The sequence below is a fragment of the Polistes dominula genome, unplaced genomic scaffold (assembly GCF_049000335.1).
Source record: "Polistes dominula isolate Pdom_NZ unplaced genomic scaffold, Pdom_raw_medaka contig_27, whole genome shotgun sequence".
Lineage (NCBI taxonomy): Eukaryota > Metazoa > Arthropoda > Insecta > Hymenoptera > Vespidae > Polistes > Polistes dominula.
This window is the reverse complement of record NW_028300906.1, coordinates 4213466-4239382: the sequence shown is the minus strand read 5'-3', so window position 1 is coordinate 4239382 and position 25917 is coordinate 4213466. Positions and strand designations below refer to the sequence as shown.

General features: G+C 39.4%; 1 protein-coding gene across 3 annotated transcripts in view; it reads left to right on the top strand.

The window, feature by feature from the left end:
* Positions 1–25917, top strand: part of E23 (ABC transporter G family member E23) — a 59923-nt gene that overhangs the window by 18051 nt on the left and 15955 nt on the right. For all 3 annotated transcript variants that reach the window (XM_089179540.1, XM_089179542.1, XM_089179541.1), the window contains exons 4-5: positions 24180–24340; positions 24724–24893. In XM_089179540.1, coding sequence (XP_089035666.1) covers positions 24180–24340; positions 24724–24893 — 331 coding nt within the window. The remainder of the gene's footprint in view (positions 1–24179; positions 24341–24723; positions 24894–25917) is intronic.

Here is a 25917-nt window from a genome sequence, read left to right as displayed (position 1 = left end):
TTGTTGTTTGTTAGCGTTATATAGAGCGCGTTACCATCGCCATTGCGTTACTGTGCTCGTTTGCTTGCTTCTTCATATCTTTCTCTCTCTCTCTCTCTCTCATTCTCTCTTATGCGATTCTCTTCTTTGAGTCTCGAAGAGAAGCAAAACCTGTTGCTTCTTTAATGGCTCCTCGAGGAGAGCCGGTGGTGCGTTGTCCTCCAACTACTACACGGCTTGATTTTTCATACCTATCAGAACGCGATCCCCTATATTTTTATTCTTTCCTTTTACTTCGTATTCCATTTGCCCTCTCCCTTTTCCCTTCCCTTCCCTTTCCTTCTTTTTCCTCATGTAATAGACCGCGGTGACAATTTTCTCATTATACCCTTTACAACACACTTCGTTAATATACTTTAATATCATATATAAGCCAACTAAAAGGATGATGTCCTTCTGTGATCACAGGTTTACCGTGATTTGTCCTTAAAACGTATCACTCGAACGTCGTCGCGGATTATCTTTTTTTATTTGTTTTTTATTTATTTTTTTTTTATTATTATTATCTCACCGGCCATGTCCGTCAAGGTAAAATTCCCTTATCGAGGTGTATCCAATCGATTCGGATTCAACGACAAAGACGACAATGACCCTTCTTCTTCTTCACCGGTACTCTTTCAGGATTTCTCTCTTACACATTGTATTATAAATCAACTTAGTTCGAGAGAGTGAGACAGAGAGAGAGAGAGAGAGAGAGTGAAAGAAAAAAAAAGGAGAAATAACCATAGCCCACTTTTACCCTTTTCTTCCGAGCACAAGGGTATTATTATCCCTCCGGTAATAATCCCTTTACAGATCGTCCATCTCTCTCGTGTTCTCTTTCGTGTTCTCTTTCATCGATGGTCCCCCCCAAAGCCCTCCCACCCTCCCTCGTTCGTTCGTTCGTTCGTCCGTCCAACTAACGGATTCTCGATGATTCTTACGTCGACCTTCAGAGTCATGGCCGGAAGCGATACGGCTGTGTCCGAAAGAGAGTAGTAGCTGCTCTCGGTATCCCGTTTTGTCTCGGACTTTCGTTTCGTTGTCTGACCTTCGCCTACGGTCCACGATGATGCGAGTGAGAGAACAAGAAGAAGAATAAGAAGAACAAGAAGAAGAAGGAGGAAGGAAGGAAAGGAGTAGTAGTAGTAGTAGTAGTAGTAGTAGTAGTAGTACGTGCGTGCCACGAATAGACGAATAGTAGTAGCAAAACGTGTGTTACGGTCGATCCTCTCTGATCGGACATCACACGTATCGTATTTCCTTGCGATTGCTTGCGTTTATATAGATCGGTGTGCATTCAATATACTCAAATTGCTTCTTTTCAAACTTTACTCTTACATTAGTCATAATTTATTTCATTTAAAGGATATATATATATATATATATATATATAGAGAGAGAGAGAGAGAGAGAGAGAAAAGAGAGAGGGCTGGGAGTTGAAGGAAGAGGGGGGAAGGTTGGAAAGGTTGGAAAGAAGGAGGTAAGGCGGTTGCTGTTGCTGCTGCTGCAATCTTTGCTACTTTCGGTTTGGTTCGGTTCGTTTCGCTTGGCCAAGAGAGTCCTTGACTTTTGGAATGCGGACCACTGTGAGAGCTCTCCAGGTACGTCCAGATAGCTCCCGACGAATGAACCAACGCACGCGCATCTTTTCCAAGAGTCTCTTCAACTCTTCTTTCCTTTCTTTTACTAATCGACTTACTATCAAATGTATACATATATATATATATATATATATATATATATATATTCGGGTTTTAATATTACGCGAACTTACGTTGTTACTTTGCGTAATGCATCTACTTTTTTTCTTCTTCTGTTTCTTCTTCTTCTTATTTTTCTTGATCAAAGGATTACTAGAAATAGGTTCGTATATTTAAAGATCAATTTCACGAATTGCAATGAGTAAATATGAGAAGAAGATATGTTGCTTTTTTTATTCTTTCGGTTAAACTTCATTGCTCGGTTTCTCTTTGGGAATAAAACACAGAGAGGAGAGAAAGAGACAGAGAGAGAGAGAGTAACGGGCGCGTTGCTACGTTCGCGACGACATTGACGAGATTTCAAGGTCCAAGTTTTGTCTCGAGACTTTAGCTACAGCAACAGCAGCAGCAGCAGCAGCAGCAGCAGCAGTAAGAGCAGCAGCAGAATGAGCGAACGCGAAATAAGAGAATAAGTTTAAGAGAGAGAGAGAGAGAGTTAGTGAGAGTGAGATTTCCGACGAAATATCGAATATTTTTTATGAAGACCGCCTCGTGGCCACGTCATCGCTCGTTTGAGAGCGAAGTAGAGAGAGAGACGTGCAGGGCACGCGCGAACGAACGAGCAAGCGAGCGAGCAAGCGAGTGAGCGAGCGAGCGAGCGAGCGAACGACGAGCGACCTTGCGTTTGCTTTGCATATACATGATGTGGCTTTGGGCATGGTCGCGCGGGACGCAACCTTGGCGGGAGCATAAAACGAAGGAAGGCACCGTGTGAGACAGGAGAAGAGAGAAGAGAGACAGAGGGGGAGAGAGAGAGAGATGGTGACGCCGCTGGATGGATGGATGGGTGCTCGACGAACGAGGGAAAGGAGAGAGAGAGAGAGAGAGAGAGAGAGAGAGAGAGAGAGAAAGAGAGAGAAAAAAAATATTGAGAAAGAGAGGAGAGCTACGTCACGCCACTTTCGGTTTTATCGGCGTATATCCGGTCGACTCTGCGATATTTTCTCGCGAGTAGTAACATCTCTCAGGGAGAGAGAAGAATACGTTACTTATATATTTATTTTATTCTTTTATTTTTTATTTTTTTTTTTATTTTTTTGCTTTCTTCTTTTTTGAATGTGTGTGTGTGTGTGTGTGCTTTCTTTTTCTTTACCCCATCGACCAAGAGGAATCCTCCTCCGACGACGAAGTTAGGCACCACAACCCCCTTTTAACTTACACTTGGCTTTTCTTGCAACCTCTTGCAAGATCCTTATCTTAGGAATTTTTTTTTCTTCTTCTTCTTCTTCTTCTTCTTCTTCTTCTTCTTTTTAAGATGTGTCCCCCTGTACACGCGGAAGACTTTTTCTTCCCTTTTTTCTTTTTTTTTTTTTTTGCATTTTTCTTTTTCTCTATGGCCGGTGAACTCGGACAGGGAATCGATACATCCAGACATAGCATATATATATATATATATATATATATATATATATATATAGTAGGTACTCGCGTCGGTTGCTTCGAGGTATGCGCATTTCTTGTTGCGGTCGATTAAACGTCACTAACAATAACGATCGAATAGCCTGATTATCAACGCGACCAGAAATCCTGTTTATCGATCTAACTTTAATGTTAGATCTTAACGTAGATCGTCTTACCTACTTACTTACTTACTTACTTACTTACTTACTTACTTACTTATTATTAACGTTAACCGAATTGATAGTGCCGATCGATCGATGTCAATGACTCGTTCGATACCACCCCTTTTTCTTGTTCACTGTGTTATCATAAATTCTATTGGAATAATTGTCACGATTAAAAGAAGAAGAGATTCTTTGGGAATTATTCGTAGGTAGATTAAAAAAAAAAAAAAGATAGAAGATATATCAATTTTGCCTAATCGAGATAACGTTTAAAGAGTGGATTGTGACGAGACGCGTCGTAAGCAGGTGCCCAACACCGAAACCGAAACCGAAAGTGAGAATTTTAGCGCCTACCAAGGTTGCCGAAACGCAGCCTCAGACACACACTCTCTTCGACGCTCTTGCCATTGACATTCGAAGCGATCCAATGAGAGAGAGAGAGAGAAAGAGAGAGAGACAGAGAGAGAGACAGAGAGAGAGAGAAAGGGTGAATGGATGTATATCGATTCGGGTTGGCCTTGAACGAGAAAAACCAACTAGCGATTCCTCTCTATCTCTATATAACATATCTCGTTCTCTTTCGTTCTCTTGGTATTGCATCTTTTTTTCAAAACAGCAACAGCAACTGCAGACTCCAAGAGACGAAAGAGGAGGTGGAGGTGGTGGTGGTAGTGGTGATGGTGAGGCTGGTGGGTGATGGTGGTGGTGGTGGTGGTGGTGGTGGTGATGGTAGAGAGGGAAAGGCGAAGGAGGACCGGTAGGAAAGTCGCGGCTTGTTTTTCGGCTGTTGCTGTTCGCCGGCGCTCGAGAATAAGCATCGTAAAGATCGAAATTGCTTCTTGGAACGTTTAGACTCCGGCCAGATGAATCTCTTAAAATATACTCGAAATTCCACGTCCGTCCAATATTTGCACGCTCTCTATCTCGCAAAAAGTACGATCTCGGCGGGTGAACGGTATTCGTTCGTTGCTCGTTGCAGCAACGTTAGTTACCAGCACTACTAGCAGTATCAGCAACAGTAGCAGTAGCAGTACCAGCAGTAGCTCTGCTTTTCTCTGCCTTCTTCTTAGTTGTGTATATTTTATTGATGAAAATCATCGGGGATTCTATAATCTAAAGAAACGTCTAAAACTTTGACTTTCTGTAGAACAAACAAGTGTTCATAGGATAGTCAACTTTTTTCAAAGGTGGAGAGAATGGCAGCTTGTTTTCGTGGGAGATGAGAGAGAGAGAGAGAGAGAGAGAGAAAGAGTGAAAAGGTCGATTAGGACCGAGGAGGAGGATCGGCAGGCTAAAAATATTTGAACGAGCGACAAAGTTTCACGTTCGACTGTAAAACCAGGACAATGGCTGCTGCCGTTGCGAACGAAAACGAACTTTTAACGCCTATTTTTTGATCTTCTTCATTTTTTTCTCTGCTTTTATTTTTTTTTCTCTTTTTTTTTTCTTTTTTTAAAGTAAAACATTGGAACATTTTATAATCGTCACTTTGACTACGTTTTCTTCGAATAATTATCGATATCACTTTGGATTATCTTTTAATGTTTAACAATTGTTCTTCTAGCCTCCTTTCGTTTATTACTATCGACCTATATTTCCGGATAGAAATTCTATTCCAGCTATGAAGTGCAGTGTGCATCCTAACGGATGATGATCATCCCAGTAATAGCAACAGCAGTAGCAGCATCAGCATCAGCAGCAGCAACAGCAGCAGTAACAGCAGCGTGGGAAAGTCGTGTACGTTCGAACGCGACGAAGAAAAACCAGATGCAACTCCCTTTTTACTTTTAAAGCCACTTTCGCCGTCTCCCGATGTCGATGATCCTGATCGCGGTTACCGGCACGACCTACTCCTAACTATACTCCAATATATACGAGGAAAGACTATCCTATTCTCCTATGAGTATATCGTTCTTTTCTTCAAGATATTTTATTTCTAAAAGCTTCTTCTTTTATTATCATAATTCGTAAAAATGATGAAACAAATATTGTTAAATTATTATGCAATTATTGACCAATGAGATCCAAATGTTTTAATTAATTGATTCAATATAGAACGCAAATGTCCTATAAAAACTCACTTCAATTAAATTTATTTTGATTAATAAGTCAAACATTGAGATAGATATTCTTTTAATTTCATAAAAAGAAAAAAAACAACATTTATGAACATTTTGTCCAGGTACAATCAACTCGTTTTTGAATTCAAACGAGAACATTTTGATTTATTCAATTTCGATTGGAATTAACATCGTACGAATTGAACTCAAGTTTATGTGAAACATTGCGTAACGATTTGGAAATTTCTTTTCCAAATGGGGATGTCCGAGTAATGGTCCAGAGAATGTTGGCAACCGTGACGCAGTCATTTATCTTTCTCTGTCTCTTTTTCTCTTTGTCTTTTTTTGTGTCAGATCATTTGAACATATCGCTTTCCTTTCGTCACCTTTTTCTCGTTGGATCTCGTTGGATGGTTCAGCTGTCGTCGTGGATGGTTTACGCGGGCGCCAGCGTGCCTGCCCGTGGGTTTGTTCATTCGAACAAACCAGTAACGAAGAATTAATTGCACCAAAGTCCTTGGCGTTCTTCACGGACGCGCAACTCTGAGTAATTCTTCTCCTCCTCCGCTCTTTATCTGTTTTCGTACCTTCAATCTTCTTCGTCACTGTTTAAGACCAGAGGACAACAGGAGGATATCGATATGCGGGGTGCATCCGAATGCAATAATGCACTCTCCATCTTTTCTATCTTACTCAAAATATCATCCTAGATTAAGCCAAGTTCAAGTTTTTCATATATGTGACAATAATTATGATTGGACTTGACATGATCTCACAGAATAGAACTTATTTTATTATTACAATAATATCTAATCGTCAAATTGATTTGTTCAAATTTTCCACTTACTCGGTACACCTTTATGTGATCGTCAACACGTCATTATCTTGATAAACAACTCGATAAATATAAAAGTCTCACTTAGCACTGAATGTCTATCGCACACTGATCGTTCCAAAAGTGGGGAAGGATGAGTATTGGATCTTGGTCAAAAGAGAAACAGGAGGGAATACTTTTTGCTTGGGATTCGCTAGTTTGGAGCTTTGAAAAACCTCCTTATGCTAACTCGTCGTTTCCCATATTTCCATATTCTTATTCGTTTTCCTTATCTGACTTAGGCTTTTTTTATGTTACCTGTTTGGAGTCCTTCAAATCCCCCGAGTTTATCGAGAATCGAAAAATCTCTGAGGTATATTTCGCGAGACGTGACCCAGACACCAATGTGAATACAGAACTCTCCTCTCTTTTGTCCCCCTCCACCCACCCCCTCATCTTTTCTTCTCTCATTTCTTTTTTACTATATTATGGTCCTTGCTTTTTGTTCGAAAGAAGAAAAAACTTTTATGGTCCTATATCTTTTATGTTTCCTAATCTTAAAGTTTAAACTGTCGAAAAAATTCTCGCTGGAATAGTAGACATAAAAGTCCTCGGATCGTCGAATGCCCCGTCGTTTTCTTATATACACACGGGGTATATACGTGCATGCACATATACATGTACAAGTATATATATATATATATAGATATATTTTTTTCTCTTTCGCGAATTCGATCTTACAGACTAATTGGCAGTAGACGGACAGTAGATCCGAGTTGGAAATAAATTTTTGTCGATTAAAATGGAACAAACAACCCGGGAGAGTTTCTATGTGACTCGTCGTCTTCGTCGTCGTTGTCGTCGTTGTTGTCATCATCGTCGTTCACGATTTACAAGGTCGAATCTATTGCACTTAATGATCCACTCATAGTAAAATGCAATTTTATATTTCTCTATAATCAAGTACAACAAGTTATACAAATTTCAAAGAATAAGAAGAAGAATAAGATGGTCATTGAAATTCAACCTTGAGTTTATTTCGATCGATGATCTTAGCATTGTCCTCGGAGTGACCGATCAAACTGAACAACCAAGAAAAAGGATTCGCGTTTACTTCCTGCGAAGAAGAAGACGAAGAAGAAGAAGAAGAGGAAGAATCCATCTTCATTGATTCCTCCTGTCAAGAACGTAAATACAAATTCCTCTCGACAAAAATAAAAGACTGTTATGGTAAATGATAGGTAATACTTTCGAAGAAGCGACTCTTAACGCGTCGCGCCTAACCGCAAAATGTGGGACGCGTCGTTAGTTCGAGTTATTCAGATTAATTGTCTTTTAACGTCGTTCGTGCACCAATGGTAGGAACGGTACCGGTAGCATTTGACGTCTGTATACGACCAAAGCAGCCATTAAGTTAAAAGCATCAACGTCTAAACAACCAATTTGTTTCTCTATCTTTCGTTGTTCATTTTTGATTATTTTAGAATTGTCGTCTAGTTGCAACACAAAAGTATTTTATTAATAATGCATAACACGACGATAGATTGTTGGTAAGGAAAAGGGTTTCGACACACATACGAAGAAAGTAGATAGACCTTTCACCTAGGTGTAATATCGTTAGAAAGGTACGTGAAGAATTAATCGCATTGCTAAAAGGAAGGAAGGAAGGAAGGAAAAGTATAAGAGAAGGTCGGGGTTTGCATTCAATGTTGAACCTAAGAAGAGAGTAGAAAGAGGAGTAGGTTAGGGTGGGCGGGAGTGAAGGAAGGGATGGTAACGTTTATAAAGATTTGTAGGGACAGGTTTTCTACTACCCACGAGAAGAGTAACCATGCAGAAAGAGCACAGTATCTGTGACACGGAGAAAAGAGAATCCGCATGCGGACACTGGCGGCAGTCGAGCGATCTACGAGGATGTTACTTTAGATCTTTCTCTTTTCCTTGCTCGTCCTAGTCGGTGGTGTACACCTACGCTTACACACGCACGTATACACGTATTCTCTTTCTCACTCCCTCTTTCGTTGTACCTTCCTACGTGAATCCTGCCCGGCTAACACACTGCCACACTAACGATCATCGCGCCGTTCTTGCCTCCTAACGGTATATCGGTACGTTCCTATCGAGTTCTTTCGGTGTTACGTCGAAACCTTCGTGAAACACGCCACGTTTATATATTAATGAAATAAAATAACCATAATATTTGCTTCTTCTTCTTATTATTATTATAATTGCTTCATAATTATTATTTATTTTATTTGTCAGACAATTGCATATACATATGTATATAGATATATTTTTGTAGTTGTTTTGATTGCAAAGAAGATGATCTTTTCAACACAAAGAAATTGTTATTGCAACAATTAATATTATCTATCATAATTGATGATATTTAAATCGATATTTGGTTGCAACCACTTACATAGAAGTTAGAACGTTGCCCAATGTACGTCATAAACGCGTGTCGCGAAACGAGTTGCCTGCAGGCCGTTGCACCGTGCATACGTGCATATGTGGATAGGTGCGTGCGTGAGTGCGTGCGTGAGTGCGTGCGTGCATGCATGCGTGCATGCATGCGTGAGTCGCGAAGAGTACTTTCACACGGAGGTGAACAACACGAGACGGTATCCAGGCCAGGGGTGGCCAACCACTCCCTCTTAACCTAAGATAACGATGACTCTTTAAGTGTTTCTCTTTCTCTTTCTCTTTCTTATTCTTGTAATTATGCTAATTATTTTCTTACCGTATGCAATTACGGTTCTACTAACGATTTTCCATGGTCCTTAAGAAGATAAGTTAATATACATTACAGACCGCTAGACGATTTATCGGCTTTACGATTTTTAACGCTTAATCTAAGTTTTATGTTGTATTAAAATCCTAATTGAAAAAGTGACATGGTCTCTTTTGGATTCTAACAAACAAAAAAGAAACCATTGGGGTTGGTAGGAGGGTGAGTTTAGTTTATTTAATCGTTAACTTTTATCCCGAGCATTGTATTAAAGGGTATAAATAATAAATATTTAACTAATAAATTAGGGGTTTGATTTTGGTGAATTAATTTGTATCGAAAATTTGTATCTAATATTAAACGAGGTTGTTGTACCTTTGAAAAGCTGGCGCATGTAAAGCGTTTGAGCAAATTCGAGAGATCGAAGGGGTTCTCGCGCGCACGCGGAGAGGGTGACGAGTGGTGGGTTGAGGTAGAAAGGTTGATGCCCGGGCTCACTTCCTAGGCTGGCCGTCTGTATCGACCGGATAGCGTCGGGACGCGCGCCGGTGTTCTATACGCTCTCGTTACGCGTTACCTTGCATCTCAACCATCCCTTTTCTATGCTCGTACCATTCTTCTATGTTCTTCCAACTACGATCCTTTTTCATATTCCATCTTCTTTTCTATTTTCGTTCCTTCATTTACAAGTTTACAATACACAGACACCCCATCACACACTCGCTAATTGAAAACCATCTGGCTATTTTATTTGTCAAAGTGTCTAACTTCTTTTAAAGAATTACAAATTAAATGGTTTGTTTTGTTTTTTTTTTCTTAAAAGAAAGACATTTTTAGTTTGATTAACATAATTATATTTAATAGGATCATTTAAAAGATGATTGGATTTTCTCCTTAATTATTAAGGATCAAAAAAATGATTTATTATTTGTTACGGGGTATAATTCACAAGGGGGAACACAAAAATGGTCGGCTTTTGAAGATTGCTAAAGGTTTGTGCGCCCGGCACGAATCGTTTTGGTCATCTCGACTGGCCGACTTTTTACCAAGGTAACTGTATTGTCGTGGTCATCCGGTAAGACTACTTTCGGTAAATGACCATATTTGACGGTAATGTTGCACGCTCGGTTTTCAGTTTTTATTATTTCAACAAAAAATCCTTCATCTTTATTCGTGTGCCCTTTTTTTGGGCAAATTTTTTTTTAACGCTAGTAGCAGACTAGGTTAACAGTTTTGTTTTTCTTCTATTAGTTTTCTTTTTTTTCTCTGGATGCAATTCTTGAGATAACATTTTTTCTCTTTGTATTATATTTATTATTATTATTATTATTATTATTTTCTTTGAAGAAAAACAGTTTTAGCTAATACGACAGATAGAGAGAGAGAAACAGAGAGAGAGTATTACAACAGGGTCTCTTTGGAAGATTAAAATCTTCAGTTTGACCTGGCATTCGTATTATTTTTATAATACCACTACATTATGTTATATGTATGTTCTTTCTTAGTGTGTCGTAACGATCTAACGAAAAATGACGTAACGGTAAGAGCGTACGCGAGTTCATTAGCGTTTTAGAGAAACGAACACGACGATGGCATCGCTTTCCTTTAAAATACGCGCGTGTATTCGTATTTACATATATTTACATGCTAAACGGTTGTACCAAATATATATATATATATACATATAAATGTGTGTGTGGGATCAAGCACCTCCATGCCAAATAAATAAAAAATGTATTCGTGAAAGAGTTGACCCATGGGTCCTGGATAACTCAATGGATAGGGCAGTTGTCAGTAAAGCGAAAAATTTCAGGGTTTCAGAGTCCCGGTCCAATTAGTCGAACGGTACAATTTTACAAGCAATCCTATATATGTATGTATACATAGATGTAGGATGGATACGAAACGCGTTAGAAAGCTTTCAAATATTTGATGAATAAATAGATAAATGGATACATAGATAGATAGTTAGATGGATGGATAAATAGATGATGGAGTCTACTTAAACTCGATAGGGGCCAATGCACCACCACTCATGCTTGCTGAAACTCTTGTAAATAGGGAAATAAGATATAATAAATGTCAAGTTACGAAATCTAATGAAAGAATATAATGTTCGCGAAGGAAAGAGTGTGTAAGAGAGAATTTTCCATTGGTTGGAAAAATACAAATGTGAGAAATGAAATAAATTTCACGTTTGCAATTCGCATTAACGATGTTTATTTATTTAATTTTTTTTTTTTTTTTAATTAAATTTGATTAAAACGATAGTAGCAACGAATGGTCGTAGATTTTCGATAGATTTCTACGTCAAATTATTTCGTTGAATTTGAAATTTTAATTAAATTTAATAGAGAAAATAAAGGAATAATATACAACACGTTGTAATAAAGTAACGCCCGTAAAAATAACGTTAGAAATTTGCAATTAACTGTAGTATTTAAGATCGTTGATTTAAATTAGAATTTCTCTCGTTTTATCTATCCTTTCTTTCTTTCTTTCTTTTTTTTCTTTTTTCTTTCTCTGTCTCATACAACGTTGGCGATTCGATGATAATGAGGCACGTTTGCGGTGCGGTGCGGCGCGGTTTGCATTGCACAATTTATAATAGTTAGAATGGAGGAACTCTCGGAACGGACGTAGGAGCAGCACTTCGATGAAACGTAGCCAGTTTCGAGTTTCCCTCTTTAAAGCGGAACGTAATCAAGAAGGAACGTGGATACGCGTAAATAAGCGTGCCGACCTCGATTCATATCGATACACTACTACTACTAGTATATATATACATACTTTGATTTCCTTTTTACATGCTTTTTTTTTCTTCCTTCCTTCCTTCCTTCCTTCTTACCTTTTTTTTTTCCTTTTGTTATACCTACTTTATATTCCTATTATTTTCTACGACAATTTTTTTTGTTTTTTCAATCAAACACCGATCGTTTATTTATTAACCGTGGAAATCGTTGGAAATTGCGTTCAGGGTTGAAATCCAATTGCAAGAGTTTATACAAAACTACGAAATATGTATTATTATTTTAAAGAAATAATTGAAGTTGTAGGAATCTCCTGAAGATGTATAGGGAAAATTGAAAAGAAAAAAAATAACCTTTGAAATCTCATATAGGAGCTGAGGGGATGAAATGGAGAGGAGTCGTAGGTGTTGAGAATCGACACCGATTGTTTTCGATTTTATTTTTAGCGAGGGAAAGAAAAAAAAGAAAAAAAAAAGAAGAAGAAGAAATAATTGGAAATAGTATGGGGTGAAATGGAGTAGTAGGAGTTGAGAGTAGTTGAGAGCTGCTGAAGCAACTCTGGGGTGGTGGTGGCGTACGAGCGGATGAGCGAGCCGGAGGCAGTGAAGGAAGAGGAGAGGTGAAGGAGGGGAGACGGAAGCTGGAGGGAGGTCCGGATGCGGGAAAGATAGAGGGAGATGGCCGATGGTGTACCGAGGGATGGATGGTGGGTTCAGGTGTTGCCGCTGACTCGTGTGTGCTCTAGTAGAAGCGAAACCTAACGTTCTCTCTCATTTGCTTGCTTGTGCTTGCGCGCGCGCATATTCGCACACCCGTCGAGGGCTCGAGGACGACGTCGACGTCGACGACGGCAACGACGACGACGGCAACGGGAGGAGAAGAAAAGGTCGGTGAACTCTCGGGGTCGATAGCCGGCGCACTACGTACGATCCGCGTCGTCGTCGTCGTCGTCGTCGTCGTCGTCGTCGTCGTCGACGTGACGCGTGTTGTACACCCCCTATCTTCTTCCCCGATTCGATTTGATTACCCTCGAGAGGGAAACGACAGATTTCCCTCCTAAATTCCCCCTACCTTTGACCACAACCTTTCTTCACAAGTTCCTTTTATAATATATCCCTGATGTTTTTAATCTAACCCTAATTAAAACAAGTTCAACCGGTGGAAAGGATTTTTTTCTTTTTTTTTTCTTTTTCGAGATCAAATCTCAATATTTTCTCGTTGACCAAACAACAACGTTGAACCGTTTTCCTGTATATTATCATAATTGCATGGGGAAATAAAAGATGAAATGTCAATAAATAACGGTAATTATGAAAAAGAAGAAATAAAAAGTCGATCATAGTACATATAGATTAGAATAAAAAAAAAAAAGTTAAATAGACGAGTAGATGGTTGGCTGGCTAGCTAGCTAGCTAGACTATTCGCAGGAGCGGCACTCGAAGACATTTATTGGTCGTCGATATAACGAGAGACGCGTTATCCGTGTGCCAGTTTATCGCTCCTAAACGTATTATAGCCGAGGCAGTGGCGCGAGGAGAAGTCCGGGGTCTTTGAACTCTCCCGACGACTCTCCTCCATCTCCTATCTATCTGCTCGACTTTCAGGAGTCGCCAACCGCTCGTCGTCGGTGCAAACCGCCTGTCCTCTCTCTCTCCCTCCCTTCTTTTTAGCCTCCCCATTCTGTCTCCTTTTCCTCATCAAGCTTCCTCGTTAACTTCGCATTCTCCTAGTCGTCAACTTTAACATTCACCAATATCAACTATGCTTCTTGGGGCTTGTCCTATTTCCGTTGATAATACTACGCCACCAGTATTGACAATTTCAACGACGTTATTCCAACTCTTCAGTAGTCAATTATTATTGTTATCTTTTCTTTTCTTTTCTTTTCTTTTCTTTTCTTTTCTTTTCTTTCCCCTTTCTTCATACTTTAATTTAATTAAAAAAGTGTAAGCTCGAACAGGCCAAAGGATTGATCGATTGATCGATCCTTCGAAAGAAGAACTTGAAGGAAAGGGAGCGGAAATAACTGCGGGGGTGCAGTTACGCGTACAAGACAATTTAGCTAGCTCGTCTGCTCTGCTCTGCTCTGCTGTGCTCTGCTCTGTTCTGCTTTGCTTTACTTTGCTTTGCTTTGCTTTGCTTTGCTTTGCTTTGCTTTGCTTTGCTTTGCTTTGCTTTGCTTGGGCGACACCAAGCACGCACGGTATTCCTTCGAACCGGCGAGAGTTAAACGTTGCGAAAGAGGATCGGATGTGCACTGGCCAGTTAAAATGTGGGGCAGTGCTGCGGCTAACGTTCGTCCTTGGTATTCGTACAACCGGACAGTGTGAGCGTGCGTGAGTGAACGAACGAACGAACGAACGAACAACCGTACCCATGTGCATTCGAGTCGTAACTGGACGTGCAACGTTCCAAATCGATCGACCAACTACTACAGGGTAGAAAATAAGAACATTATCTCCTAAAATGTTCCTTTATGTCTTCTTTTTCAAATAATAATTATTATTATAATATTAGATAAATGAATAAATGAAAACATTCTTGTTTCTTTTTACGTAAGTTTTAACGATCCATTAATAAGATGTAAAAGATCCTAGTTTCATCGTTGAAATATATACGAAACGTTAGGAAATGTTTAAGCTAATCGTGGTATAATCTAACATCTAAACATAAGCGTCGTCTATCGTCAGCTCGACGTTGTCTAACATCGTTGACAACGTCGTCGTTGTCGTCGTTGTCATCGTCGTCGTCGTCGTCGTCGTCGTCGTCGTCGTCGTCGTCGTCGTCGTCGTCGTATGTTCGTGTATCGCACCAAGAGGTCTCTCCCTCGTAAGGATGTCAAGGCCACGACCTAATAGGAGGTCGTTGCCATCATCGTTTCTTGTCTTCTTAGTTTCTTTCCCAATCGAATTCGTCTTTTCTTCATTTTGTTTATCTTGATCGAAAATGATGAGAGAGGAGTAGTAGTAGTAATAGTAGTAGTGTGGCGGAATGCTGGTCACAGAGAGATGAAATGAAAGGAGTTGGAAATGGCACGTGATTAATCCTCCTCTTTTTATATATTTCTTTCTTTCTCTCTTTCTATATATATATATACATAGACATATTTCTCGTATTTCGTTTGTAGACGACGGTGCCGACTCCGTGCTGGCAAATTAGCGCGGTTTCGTTCAATTTATAACGACGTTGGAAAGAGGAGGATGAGGATGAGCAGGAGGAGGAGGAGGAGGAGGAGGAGGAGGCGGAGGAGCAACCAACGCTCGGCATTTCTAGCTCGTGGCAACTGGAATTTCAAGATCCGTTTCTAACGTGGCATCTAACGGCCCGAACTGAGAGATTCATAATGCACCGTTGCAAAATAGATTATTATTGCATTCCCCTTTCCCTCCTGTACGCGACGATTCTCTCTCTCTTTCTTTCTCTCTCTTTCTCTTCTCGTATGAGTTTAGAGTTGGAAGCAAAGTAGTATTATACGTGTAGTAAAGTGAAAGTAACATTCTAGACACGTGATGCAGTGTCGCGCCACGCTTGCTTCTGAAAAAAGTCGCGCGTGCGTGTACTCTCTCTCTCTCTCTCTTTCTTTTTCTCTCTTTCTCTCTTTCTCTCTTTCTCTCTTTCTTTCTATCTAGATAGATATCTATCTATCCTCTAACCATTTCGCTTCCTACGTCTTCGTAAGTTACACGCAGTATCTATTCCTCGATCATTTCGATCGAATTCGATTAACCTCTTCTAAGTTCAAATATTTTCATTTCATTGCTGAGACAAATAATAATAATAATAATAATAATAATAATAATAATAATAATAATAATAATATCGTGATTTATATTGAAGTTAGAAAATTTCATTAAAATTCATTTTAACTGTGTTTCATTAAATTAAATGTCAACACGTACGGTGTAAGCAGGGGAAAGCGAGGGGTTTTAGTGGAGGCCTTGAAAATGTTAAATGAAAATCTAACGTTAGTAAAAAAAAGAAATAAAAGAAAATTGTTGTACGCGAAGATTGGAGAGAGAAAAAAAAAAGGAGGAAAAAGGAAAAGAAAAAAAAGGGAGAAGTACTTGCAAGAGCGTCATGCAGATCGGAAGGGCGTATAAGCTCGAAAGGGCTCGAAAGGGCGTGAAAAGAAAGCGAAGAAGGGAAAGAAAGAAGAAGGCTTTACTCTTGTTAGGGAAGATGAGGGAGAGGGAGAGAAAAAGATGGGGGAAATAGAGGGGGAGCATCGTCGACGAGCTCTCCGAGGGGGCGGCCAGAAGAAGAAGAGGAGTTGGAGGTTGAAGGTGGGAGGTGCGGCGATGGCGGCGGTGACGATGGCAGCAGCAGCAACGGCGGCAGCAACACCAGAGAGAGAGAGAGAGAGAGAGAAAGAGAAAGAGAGAAAGAGAGAGAGACGAGGTCGATGCACCCGTAATCTCGCTGAAATGCACTTGGGTGCAAGCGGCGAAGCGCTGCTATCGCCGTTATGCGAGCCCTACCAAGCCAGAAATAGGGTTGTTCGCATAAATATCGACAGCGAAAGCTAAGTGTCCTCTGCCTCTTTTTCTACTTATATTTATTTATCTTATTTTTCTTTTTTCTTTTTCCTTTTTTTTTTCACCAAACAGAAAGAAAGAGAGATAACCTAGTTGTAATATATAGATTTTTCGATCTTTTTACAGTCTAATATATTATATTATTTATTATTTTATTATTAAGGGTAATAAAATTGTACCTACGTATCCCCCCCGAGAGTTTATTTATTTTATTATATCCAATATTTCTAAGTAAAAAGAAAACGCTTGTAAAATTCAAACTGCGAGAGTTAACATAGATCCACGTGTTTATCGTATCGCAGTATCCATGCATAAATTGTCGTATTGGAGATAAGAGGAGTGCCTATTATCTTGCTTCCGGCTCGATCGTAAATACCGTTTTCTGCTTCACCAATGATCCACTTAGTCCTTTTATTTAGGTTTTCTTGTTTGCATCGAAAAAGGTAGAGAGAGAGAGAGAGAGAGAGAGAGAGAGAGAAAGGAGAAGTATATCCAAGCTGCATCTACGACGCCCACACCGGTTGAGATACTCGAGGAAACGCGAGATGGGGACGCAAGGAGAACGTTTTCTGGGCCGAAAAATAGTCGGAAAGAGAAAGAGCCGTTCACTTCCGTGTGACCTGCAGCAGTAACAGCAGCAGCAACAGTACACAGGAGGCGGTGTAGCGGTAGCACCGTTGCCACCAACCAACCAACCAACCAACCAATAACCCAACCAACCAACCAACCAACCTACCTACCTACCTACCTACCTACCTACCTACCTACCTACCTACCTACCTACCTATCTACCTACCTACCTATGTGTCTCTAGTGACTTCGAAAGAACAGCCGGTTCGGCCCCCAGGCTTCCGGTTAGCTTTTTCGCCCTGAAAACGTCGCAAGATCATCGAATCCTGCTCCTCCTCCTGTTGCTGCTGCTGCTGTTGCTGCTGCTGCTGTTGCTGCTTCGGGGCGTGACCGGTTCTCCATTTTCTTCCCCCTCTCTCTGTCTCTCTCTCTCTTTCTTTTTCTCAAGAGATAATCATATCCGTGAACGTTCCTGATCTCGATGTACGAGAGTAAATAGACAACTTGATATCCTACCTATATCCATGATTCGGTACTCGTTTAAAATTGATAGCACATAAATCAGATTGCTCGAATCGTTGATATCCATTTGAGAAATGTTTTCAATAAAAAGAAGAAGAAGAAGAAGAAGAAAAAGAAAAAATAAGAAGTAAAGGATTTTTTCTAAAAGAACTTCTCTGAGAGAAGAATTCTCCAACTCTCGTCGATATCACCTTGACGATCGATTCGCTTCTTCTTCTTCTTGGCGTTGTAGCGAAGCGAAGAAACGCGTGACATCCGTGAATTCGTGATCAACTAGGCGCGGTTTCCGGCGAGTTGCCTTCATTAACGATTAATTGCATCCTTCGTGGCAGGTGCATCGAACAGAGAAAAACCATGCAAGACTACTGTGTCTTTAGTTTCTTTGTTTTCAAATTATTTCATCATTATTTTTAAGAAATACATTTCTTTCCCCCCCCCTGGACTATAATCAAAAGAAAATGGGACAACATTGGGTGGTCATTTATCGAGATCGAATTTAATCAATTTAGATTACAAATAAAACAAAACATTTTCTTAACGTTAAAGAGAAAAGGAGATAGGTAGGTAGGTAGATAGGTATATAGGTAGGTAGGTAAGTAAGTAAGCGTGTATGTGTATAAGGTACACGATGTACCTTACCAAGGTATATAAAAATTTCTTATACTAACTTGTTAGAACGGAGGAGAAATCGTATTGAAAATTGGGCCAGTCGGTCGATCGGAGCAACAACGAGAATACCCCTTTCCTAACGGTGGTGGTAGTGATGATGGTGGTGGTACCGTTTTTAATCGACACAAAATCATATTACCACGACAGAGAGAAAGAGAGAGACAAAAAAACAAGAATCATCGTTTCAAGGAAGAACGGAAATTACGTTACGTTAACGCTAGTCGTTTTTTTCATCTATATAATTGTGTGTGTGTGTGTGTGTGTGGATGTTTTGCGTTTAGAAGTCGATTAATTTCATGATAGAGAACACCCTCGAGATGATCGCAAGAAACATGAAAGGGTTCGAAGAAACGAACGTTCCCGTTAAATCTTGACGTCTTCTTCCTATGTGTATGGCGCCACCCACATTTTATCCCCCTCATCTTTCTTTCTTTCTTTCTTTCTTTCTTTCTTTCTCTTTTTATCAGTGTCTTTCTATCCTGCCGCGTATATACTCTCTCAACGCAATCACAGTCCGGCGATATCGCCGCTGAGAGTTCGTTTTCTCGATCGACGCCACGAGAAAGTGACTCTCTGTTTATATACATGCTACATATATATATGCATATATGTGCCAAAGTATATAAATTTCTATGTACTTTATATATCTTTCTCTATCCCTCTTTCTCTATGGATATTGCATGTATAATATATATATATATATTTATATAAATACAGAGAAAGAGAAAGAGATATATATGATGTTTGCATGTAGACTGACTGTTCGTCTATACATACATAGTATATATAAGCGCATATACGGCACGAGGTCAACGGCACGTTGAAAAACAAGCGAGCAACTCTCGACGTATACTAGCAACGGCATACGACTCGTTCGAATCTACATACACAAAGAGGGTGAAGGGTAGGGAGACGTTTAAATCTCGACCAACTACAAATGGAGGAGACGGTCAATCAAATCACACCCTAAGGTTAACACATTTTCTTCCTTAAATTGCATATACAAAATCATTATATTATCGTCATAAAAACTTGTCCTGAATATTGTTCAATGTCCGGGGTCTACCACATTCGCAACGCAACCCACAACGCGCAAACCCCCATAACACGTGCGTACCTGAGATTATATAGGATCTTGCGTGAAATCGAACGATAAAAAGAAACAGGAGGAATAAATGGGTGATTTTTCGATGAGGACGTCCTCGAATTTTAGGAGAAAAGTGATAAAATACTAACAGTAGGAGGGGGAGGGAGGCTGAGAGGGGAACGGGAGATCGATAGAGAGTCGCGAGTCAAGCCGAGTTGGGTCGAGTTGAGTCGAACGTAGTCGATCTAACTAGTTAGCTAGCTAGCTAGCTAGCAAGTTAGCAAGAACGCAAGTTAGCAAGCAAGCGAAAGCTTCTTCTTCTTCTTCTTCTTTTTTCATCTTCTTTTTCTTCTCCTCGTTCATGTTCTCATAACGAAACGATAGAACTTTGCTCGCAATCAAGGATCTCGACCCTTTACCCGAGGCTGCTTATACGAGCTCGTATATAAATCAATTCATCGACCTAACGACGCGAGTTTTCTCGCTTCGATTCGCACTGTGTGAGAGGTGGTGGTCCTCCAATTGCTAGCAACCACCCAGCTGCTAAACGACGACTCCTACGAACGGGAAAGAAACAAGCAAGCAACAAATAAATAAATAAATAAAGAGAAAGAAAGAAAGGAAGGTAGATACGTCGAAGCTCGTCATCCTTCGAAAGACAAGCGAGTGATTTCTTACCACTAAAACTCGACTCATGTATCCCCCTTTTAGCTAGCTGGCTTGCTAGCTAGCTATGCGAGACCCCTAACACCCATCGCTATAAACCGTATCGCGTTCCTCGCGAAACGACGCACGCCCTCTTCTTCTTTCTTTCTTTCTCTATACCCATCTCTACACCACTACCATCACCATTACCATCACCATCACCACCACCTATCCATATATATATATATATATATATATATATATATATATATATATATATATATATATATCTTTCTGTTTCTCTTCGCATTCTTTGTTTTTCTCGTCAAAGAAACTTGCTCAAGGCGTGTACGACCTAATAGTCGGGGTCTCGGGTGTGTGATAAAATATTATCAACCAGTCTCCGTAGTATCTCTCTCTCTCCTCTTCCCCTCGCCCCTACCTATCAGACCCCGTGTTTTTATTTTCTTCATAAATATGCCTAGTCTAAAAAAAGAAAAGAAAAGAGATATAGATACCACCGGATAATCTAACTGGCATGATAAAAAGTATGAACAATTTTCATGAATAGATTAACGCGACAAAACGTCCTCCTTTCCCTTTCGTTCGGGTTTAAGTATCGCGGGGGTGCGATCAACGATGATGTGCTGCTACTCATCGTCGTCGTCGTCGTCGTAGTCGTCGTAGTCGTCGTAGTCGTCGGCTCTTAGTTGGACGTTGAGCCATCCTATTAGATATACATATACATATATATATATATATATATATACGTATATACGCGCCTGTGTCACGGGTCATCGGCCCTCGGATATTCTTGGCAATTCTCTCTCGTTCTCTCTCTCTCTCTCTCTCTCTCTCTCTCTCTCTCTATCCCTCTTTCTAACACGCCTCTTCTTCTTCTTCTTCTTTTTTTTTTTCTTTCTCCCTCTCGGGATGGCACACGAGCCCTCCGATTTACTACTCGTTCGCTCCCCCTTGCACGGGGTCAGCCCTTCTCTCTCTCTCTCAGCCCTCCTCCTCCTCCTCCTCCTCCTCCTCCTCCTCTTACCTCACTCTCGAATTCGCGCTTCAGAGCATCCCAACGATGGGAGAAAGACTCTTCGTTCGTTCGTTCGTTCGTTCGTTCGTTCGTTCGTTCTTTCTTTCTTTCGTTCGTTCTTTCTTTCTTTCTTTCCTTCCTTCCTTCCTTCCTTCAAGCCGATTCTCATTCTCCGATCGACTTTAAGTTCATTGCACCGAGAGAGTTACTTGGGGATATCGAGCCACACCGACGAGAGAGCTCCTTCCGCTTTCACTTTTTACAAGTCTTCTTCTTTCTATTGATAATAATTGAAGCCTTCCGTTCGATCCTATTCTTCTCTTTTATTTTCTTATCTTCTTTATTTATTTCTTTCTTTCTTTCTTTCTTTCATTTCTTGTCTCTTTTAAATTCACGCACTCACGCATGCACGCACAAAGTTTGTCATTCAAAGTCGAACAAAGTGTAGGCAATAGGTCAGGCTTTTTAATAATTCTTACGTCATGAAACGGCGCTATCGAGTAGAACGATCTAGTTTTACTATGTATATTATATACATATTTGTATGTGTGTCTGTGTGTCCGTGTGTCTGTGTGTGTGTGTGTATGTATGCATAGTGATTTAATATCTCTAGAAGAAATACGTGTATTATACACGTACGAAGAGAGAGAGAATTTCTAGTCAAATTTTAACATAGACAGATTAGAATCGGTTACGGTTAAAAATGTTTCTACGATGAGTGAGAAGGTCAGAATTTTCTAACATTTCAATTATTTCATTATTTGATTATACTTTAATAAGATATTAGGTAAATTTTAACATAGGCAGATTAGAATCGGTTGCAGTTAAAAATGTTTCTACGATGAGTGAGAACGTCAGAATTTTCTAACATTTCAATCACTTCATTATTTGATTATACTTTAATAAGGTATTAGTGTCATCATAGGGTGGATATCGAGAAATCATTCATAAATGTATAATACTTCTTTTTACATATATATATATATATTGAGAAATATAGTTACTTAAATATTTTTTCTTCTTCTTCTTTTTTTGTTTTCTTACTTGTCTACTTCCCAAAACCACCGCGTGCGTACTCTCTCTCTCTCTCTCTCTGTCTCTCTCTTTCTCTCTTGGTTTGACTTCTTAAAAAGATATTACGATACGGTAAAGCCAACCACAAAATAGAAGTCGATGGACCGTTTGGCAAGCTCAAACCGCAAGGATAAAATTCGACCGACTGTTTATCCGGTATAGCCTTGCCGTCAGTTGTCTGACGGTAAGAGAGGGACCGGACCGTACGGTACAAACTCGACCGCAAATGATCACCTCCACCTCCTCCTCCTCCTCCTCCTCTTCCTCCTTCTCCTCTCCTTCTTTCCGCACATCGTTCACAACAACAACAACCTCTTTCATCTTTTCTAATTTCGACCATCCTCCTCTTCTACTTCTTCTTAATTGAATTTCTTTTCTTTACTTTATACTTTACTTTACTTTACTTTACTTTACTTTACTTTCTTTTCTTTTCTTTTTTTTTTTTATTTCTTTACGTAGAAACTATTACGGACCACTACTGTTACGGATACGGATTGCTCGAATCAATAAATTCGATTCTCCCTCTTTCCAATCGTACGCAGGGCGTGTACACAGACACAAAAAAAAAGAAATATATATATATATATTTCAAGATACGCGAGAATCTTATTCTCGGAGAGGAGAAAACCCGTTTCTTCTTCATCTCCTTTCATTTCAATTCCTTTCCTTTCCTTTCCTTTCCTTTCCTCGAAAAAACAAGGTTCCTCTCTGGAACGACCATAGGTACGCCAAGCATATAATTCCAATATTTCGGTCAATTTCGTGGACCGAATATTCGAAAGCAAAGAGAGAGAGAGAGAGAGAGAGAAGATTGAATTACACCGTAATTCCGTCTGCTTGTCTGTAACCAACCAACGCAAGGGTTTTAAATCGCGATTCTTGTCGGCCGCAATAAAGTGCCCGGTACTTGGTTGGTTGGTTGGTTGGTTGGTTGGTTAGTTGGTTGGTTGGTTGGTTGGTTGGTTGGTTGCGCTTGCATGAAATAGCTCCGACGAGACGTCACTCTTATTACGAAGGCTACTACTGCTGCTGCTGCAGTTGTTGCAGTTGTTGCTGCTGCTGTTGTTGTTCAAGACAACTACGTGCCTCGCCTTCTGTAAATGGCATTAAGGCCCACGTGTCGGCCCCATTTTTTTTACCCACCGATCCTACAACAATCTTTAACTTTTATTTGACTGACCTAAGTGATTTCCTTCTTTTTTTTCTTTCTTTCTTTCTTTTGATTGAAAGCATGCATTGATTCATAATTTTTCGTTCATTTCGTTTCACATGTTTTCTCTCGTCTCAAGTACCACACAACATTTTATCAACGTTGAGAATATTTTTTAACACGCGACTACAGATTAAAAGTAATACTTCTGTTTAGATCGTCTGATATGATAATTTTGTGTACTTTATTTAATATTAATATTGTACGGCTCGGTGTCGTTGTATTTATTTATCTCTTGTTTTAAATGATGAAATTTGTTATTCATTTCTATATTAATCGATTGAATATATTTTCTACAAATTATGTTACTTTTGATCGAATTATATTAACGTGGCCATTTTGAAAAGCATCCAGTTGAAAGGGAGAGAGTTTATTACACGTAACAAACACGACGACGCTTTAAAGTAAAAGTAACATTATAGGAAATATTAAAGCGTACAAAATATTTCTTGTATTCGATGATGATATATGATTTATCTTCTATTTCGATATCATCAATTTTCTCCAAATGATATTGCTTTAATTGAAATTATTAAAGTAGTCGTATATTGAAAAGCATCAAATTGATTGCACTTAACGTAACGTGCGTAAAAGTAAAAAAAAAAAAAAATAGAAAAAAAATAAAGAAAACGACGTTTGGTCCTTTAGCATTAGCGTAATCTCTTTCGTAGTAAAATTATATCGATATAAGTTGGCAAAGAAAAGAAAAAAAAAGTTTTAATTCTTCTTATCTTCTTTCGACTACGATTCCACCATTATCGTTTATTTTTCTTTTTTTTTTTTTTTTTTTACTCTTTCTTTTGACTCTTTGATACTTATATATATTATAATCAAACTATTCCACACACGCATGTTCACGCATACTTAGGCACGTATAAAAAGGCAAATGTCGCGTCGAGCGACAAAAAGACAACGAACGTCAACAAGCAGATCTTACTTTTGCGAATCGCCTTTCGTTTGTTCTAAGAAGAGAGAGTAGCAAGCTTTATCGGTCATTATCATATCCTTCGGTCTCATTTCAGTAACGTAATTCGACCGACACACACACAGTGTGTGTGTTACTCTTAAGCGAAATTCTACAAGTTTCTACTAATGGATTCTACTACTACTACGTTCTATTATCGTTGCAGAGTGGAAAGCTCGACCCTGCAGTTGGTCTGCCCATTGGATTCTCGTCCGGTGCAGCTAATCTTTCGTGGACTCCAGGTATTCAAGGAGAAGCGAACACTTCTTCGTGATGTTTCGGGAGTCGTCAAGCCGGGCGAGCTTTTAGCAGTTATGGGCCCTTCAGGTATTTATCATCGTCATCGTCATCGTCATCATCATCTCATCTTCATCTTTTTCTTATTCTTATTCTTATTCTTATTCTTTTTGTTGTTCCTCCTTAGGTCCTAACGAACCTATTCGTAAATGCTAGGGAGTTTCTTTTTTCAACAACGATCAAATTCATCTTTGTGATTATACATCTACCTACCCAACCCAATCCTACCTTACCCTACCTACCAATCCGATGATGATTTTGCGAAAACAAATATTCACTTTAGGTTTAATCTCATTTACGTTTCATCGACATGATGGATATCTTATGTTATCTTATGGTGGTTATTATTATAAATCGCGTTTTAAAATAGTTAAATATTACATTAACAATTATGATGGATTTTGTGTAAAAAGGATGCGGGAAAACGACGTTTTTGAATTGCCTCTCCGGAAGGGTCAGTCTGGACGGTGGAGATATTTGGTTGAATCGCGAGAGACTGACGAAAAGATGGCGTCGTAGGATTTGTTACGTACAACAACAAGACGTTTTCTTTCCTGATCTCACGTTACGACAAACCTTAGAGGTAAGTCAACAATATTTAAAAAAAAAAAAAAAAGACTTCGTAACGGTTGGCTTATACGCTCCTAATAAAAATACGACTAACTATTAATAATGTATGTAGAATTTTCTTGAAAAAGAAGTTTAGCCGGTTACGGTTCGATGCTTGGATAACTGGCCCAATTATAATGCGTTATGATATTTGAACGGGAAAGATTTTTTTTGGAATGATCGACGAATAAATATATCATCGAAATATCATTTCTCTCTTTAGTTTTGATTCTATGATTGATCATCGAATATCATAATTGCCGATGTTTCTCGAATGACATGGAATTTTTCGCTTTTTCAAATTTGCAATTACACCCCGTTTTTAACATATTACTTTTTTCACGAAAAACTGACCACGAGAGGAAGAGAGGACGACTGACTGACTCTGACTGACTGACTGTTGTTGGTAACTTTATTATTGCGTGCCTTTCACTCGGAATTTATCAAATCCCACGCTGAAAAGTGGGCGCGAATTAGGAGAACCACCGCAGAATTCGCGCCTACGTCTTTTGCCTATCTCGCGAGACTTGACGTCGTCGTTCTCGAAAGAAATCAAGAGAGAGAAAGAGAGAGAAAGAGAGAAATAAAGAAATAAATAAATAAGAAAGAAAGAAAGAAAAAGAAAAAGATCTAAGCTCGTAGTGGCCGAAAGCCAAGCAACTAACCAACTAACCAACCAACCAACCAACCAACCACCCTCCTCGTCCTCCCTTTCGTCTTACCTCTCGAGTAAGAAAATTTAATGCCTCCTCGTTGAACCGCTAATTGAATGCGATGACGCGTGCATACTATTTCATACTGCATACTCTTTCTCTTTCTCTCACACACACATAAGAAATCGAGCTTATTTCGTGTATATATATAAATACGAATCATTCAATTTATTTCGTGTATATAAATCTTTTCACTTTTGCAATAAAGAAAATGGAAAATATAAGGAGAGTGGGAGGAGGGAGGTAGGACGATAAATAGGGATTGCAAAAACGGTGTTTATTTTC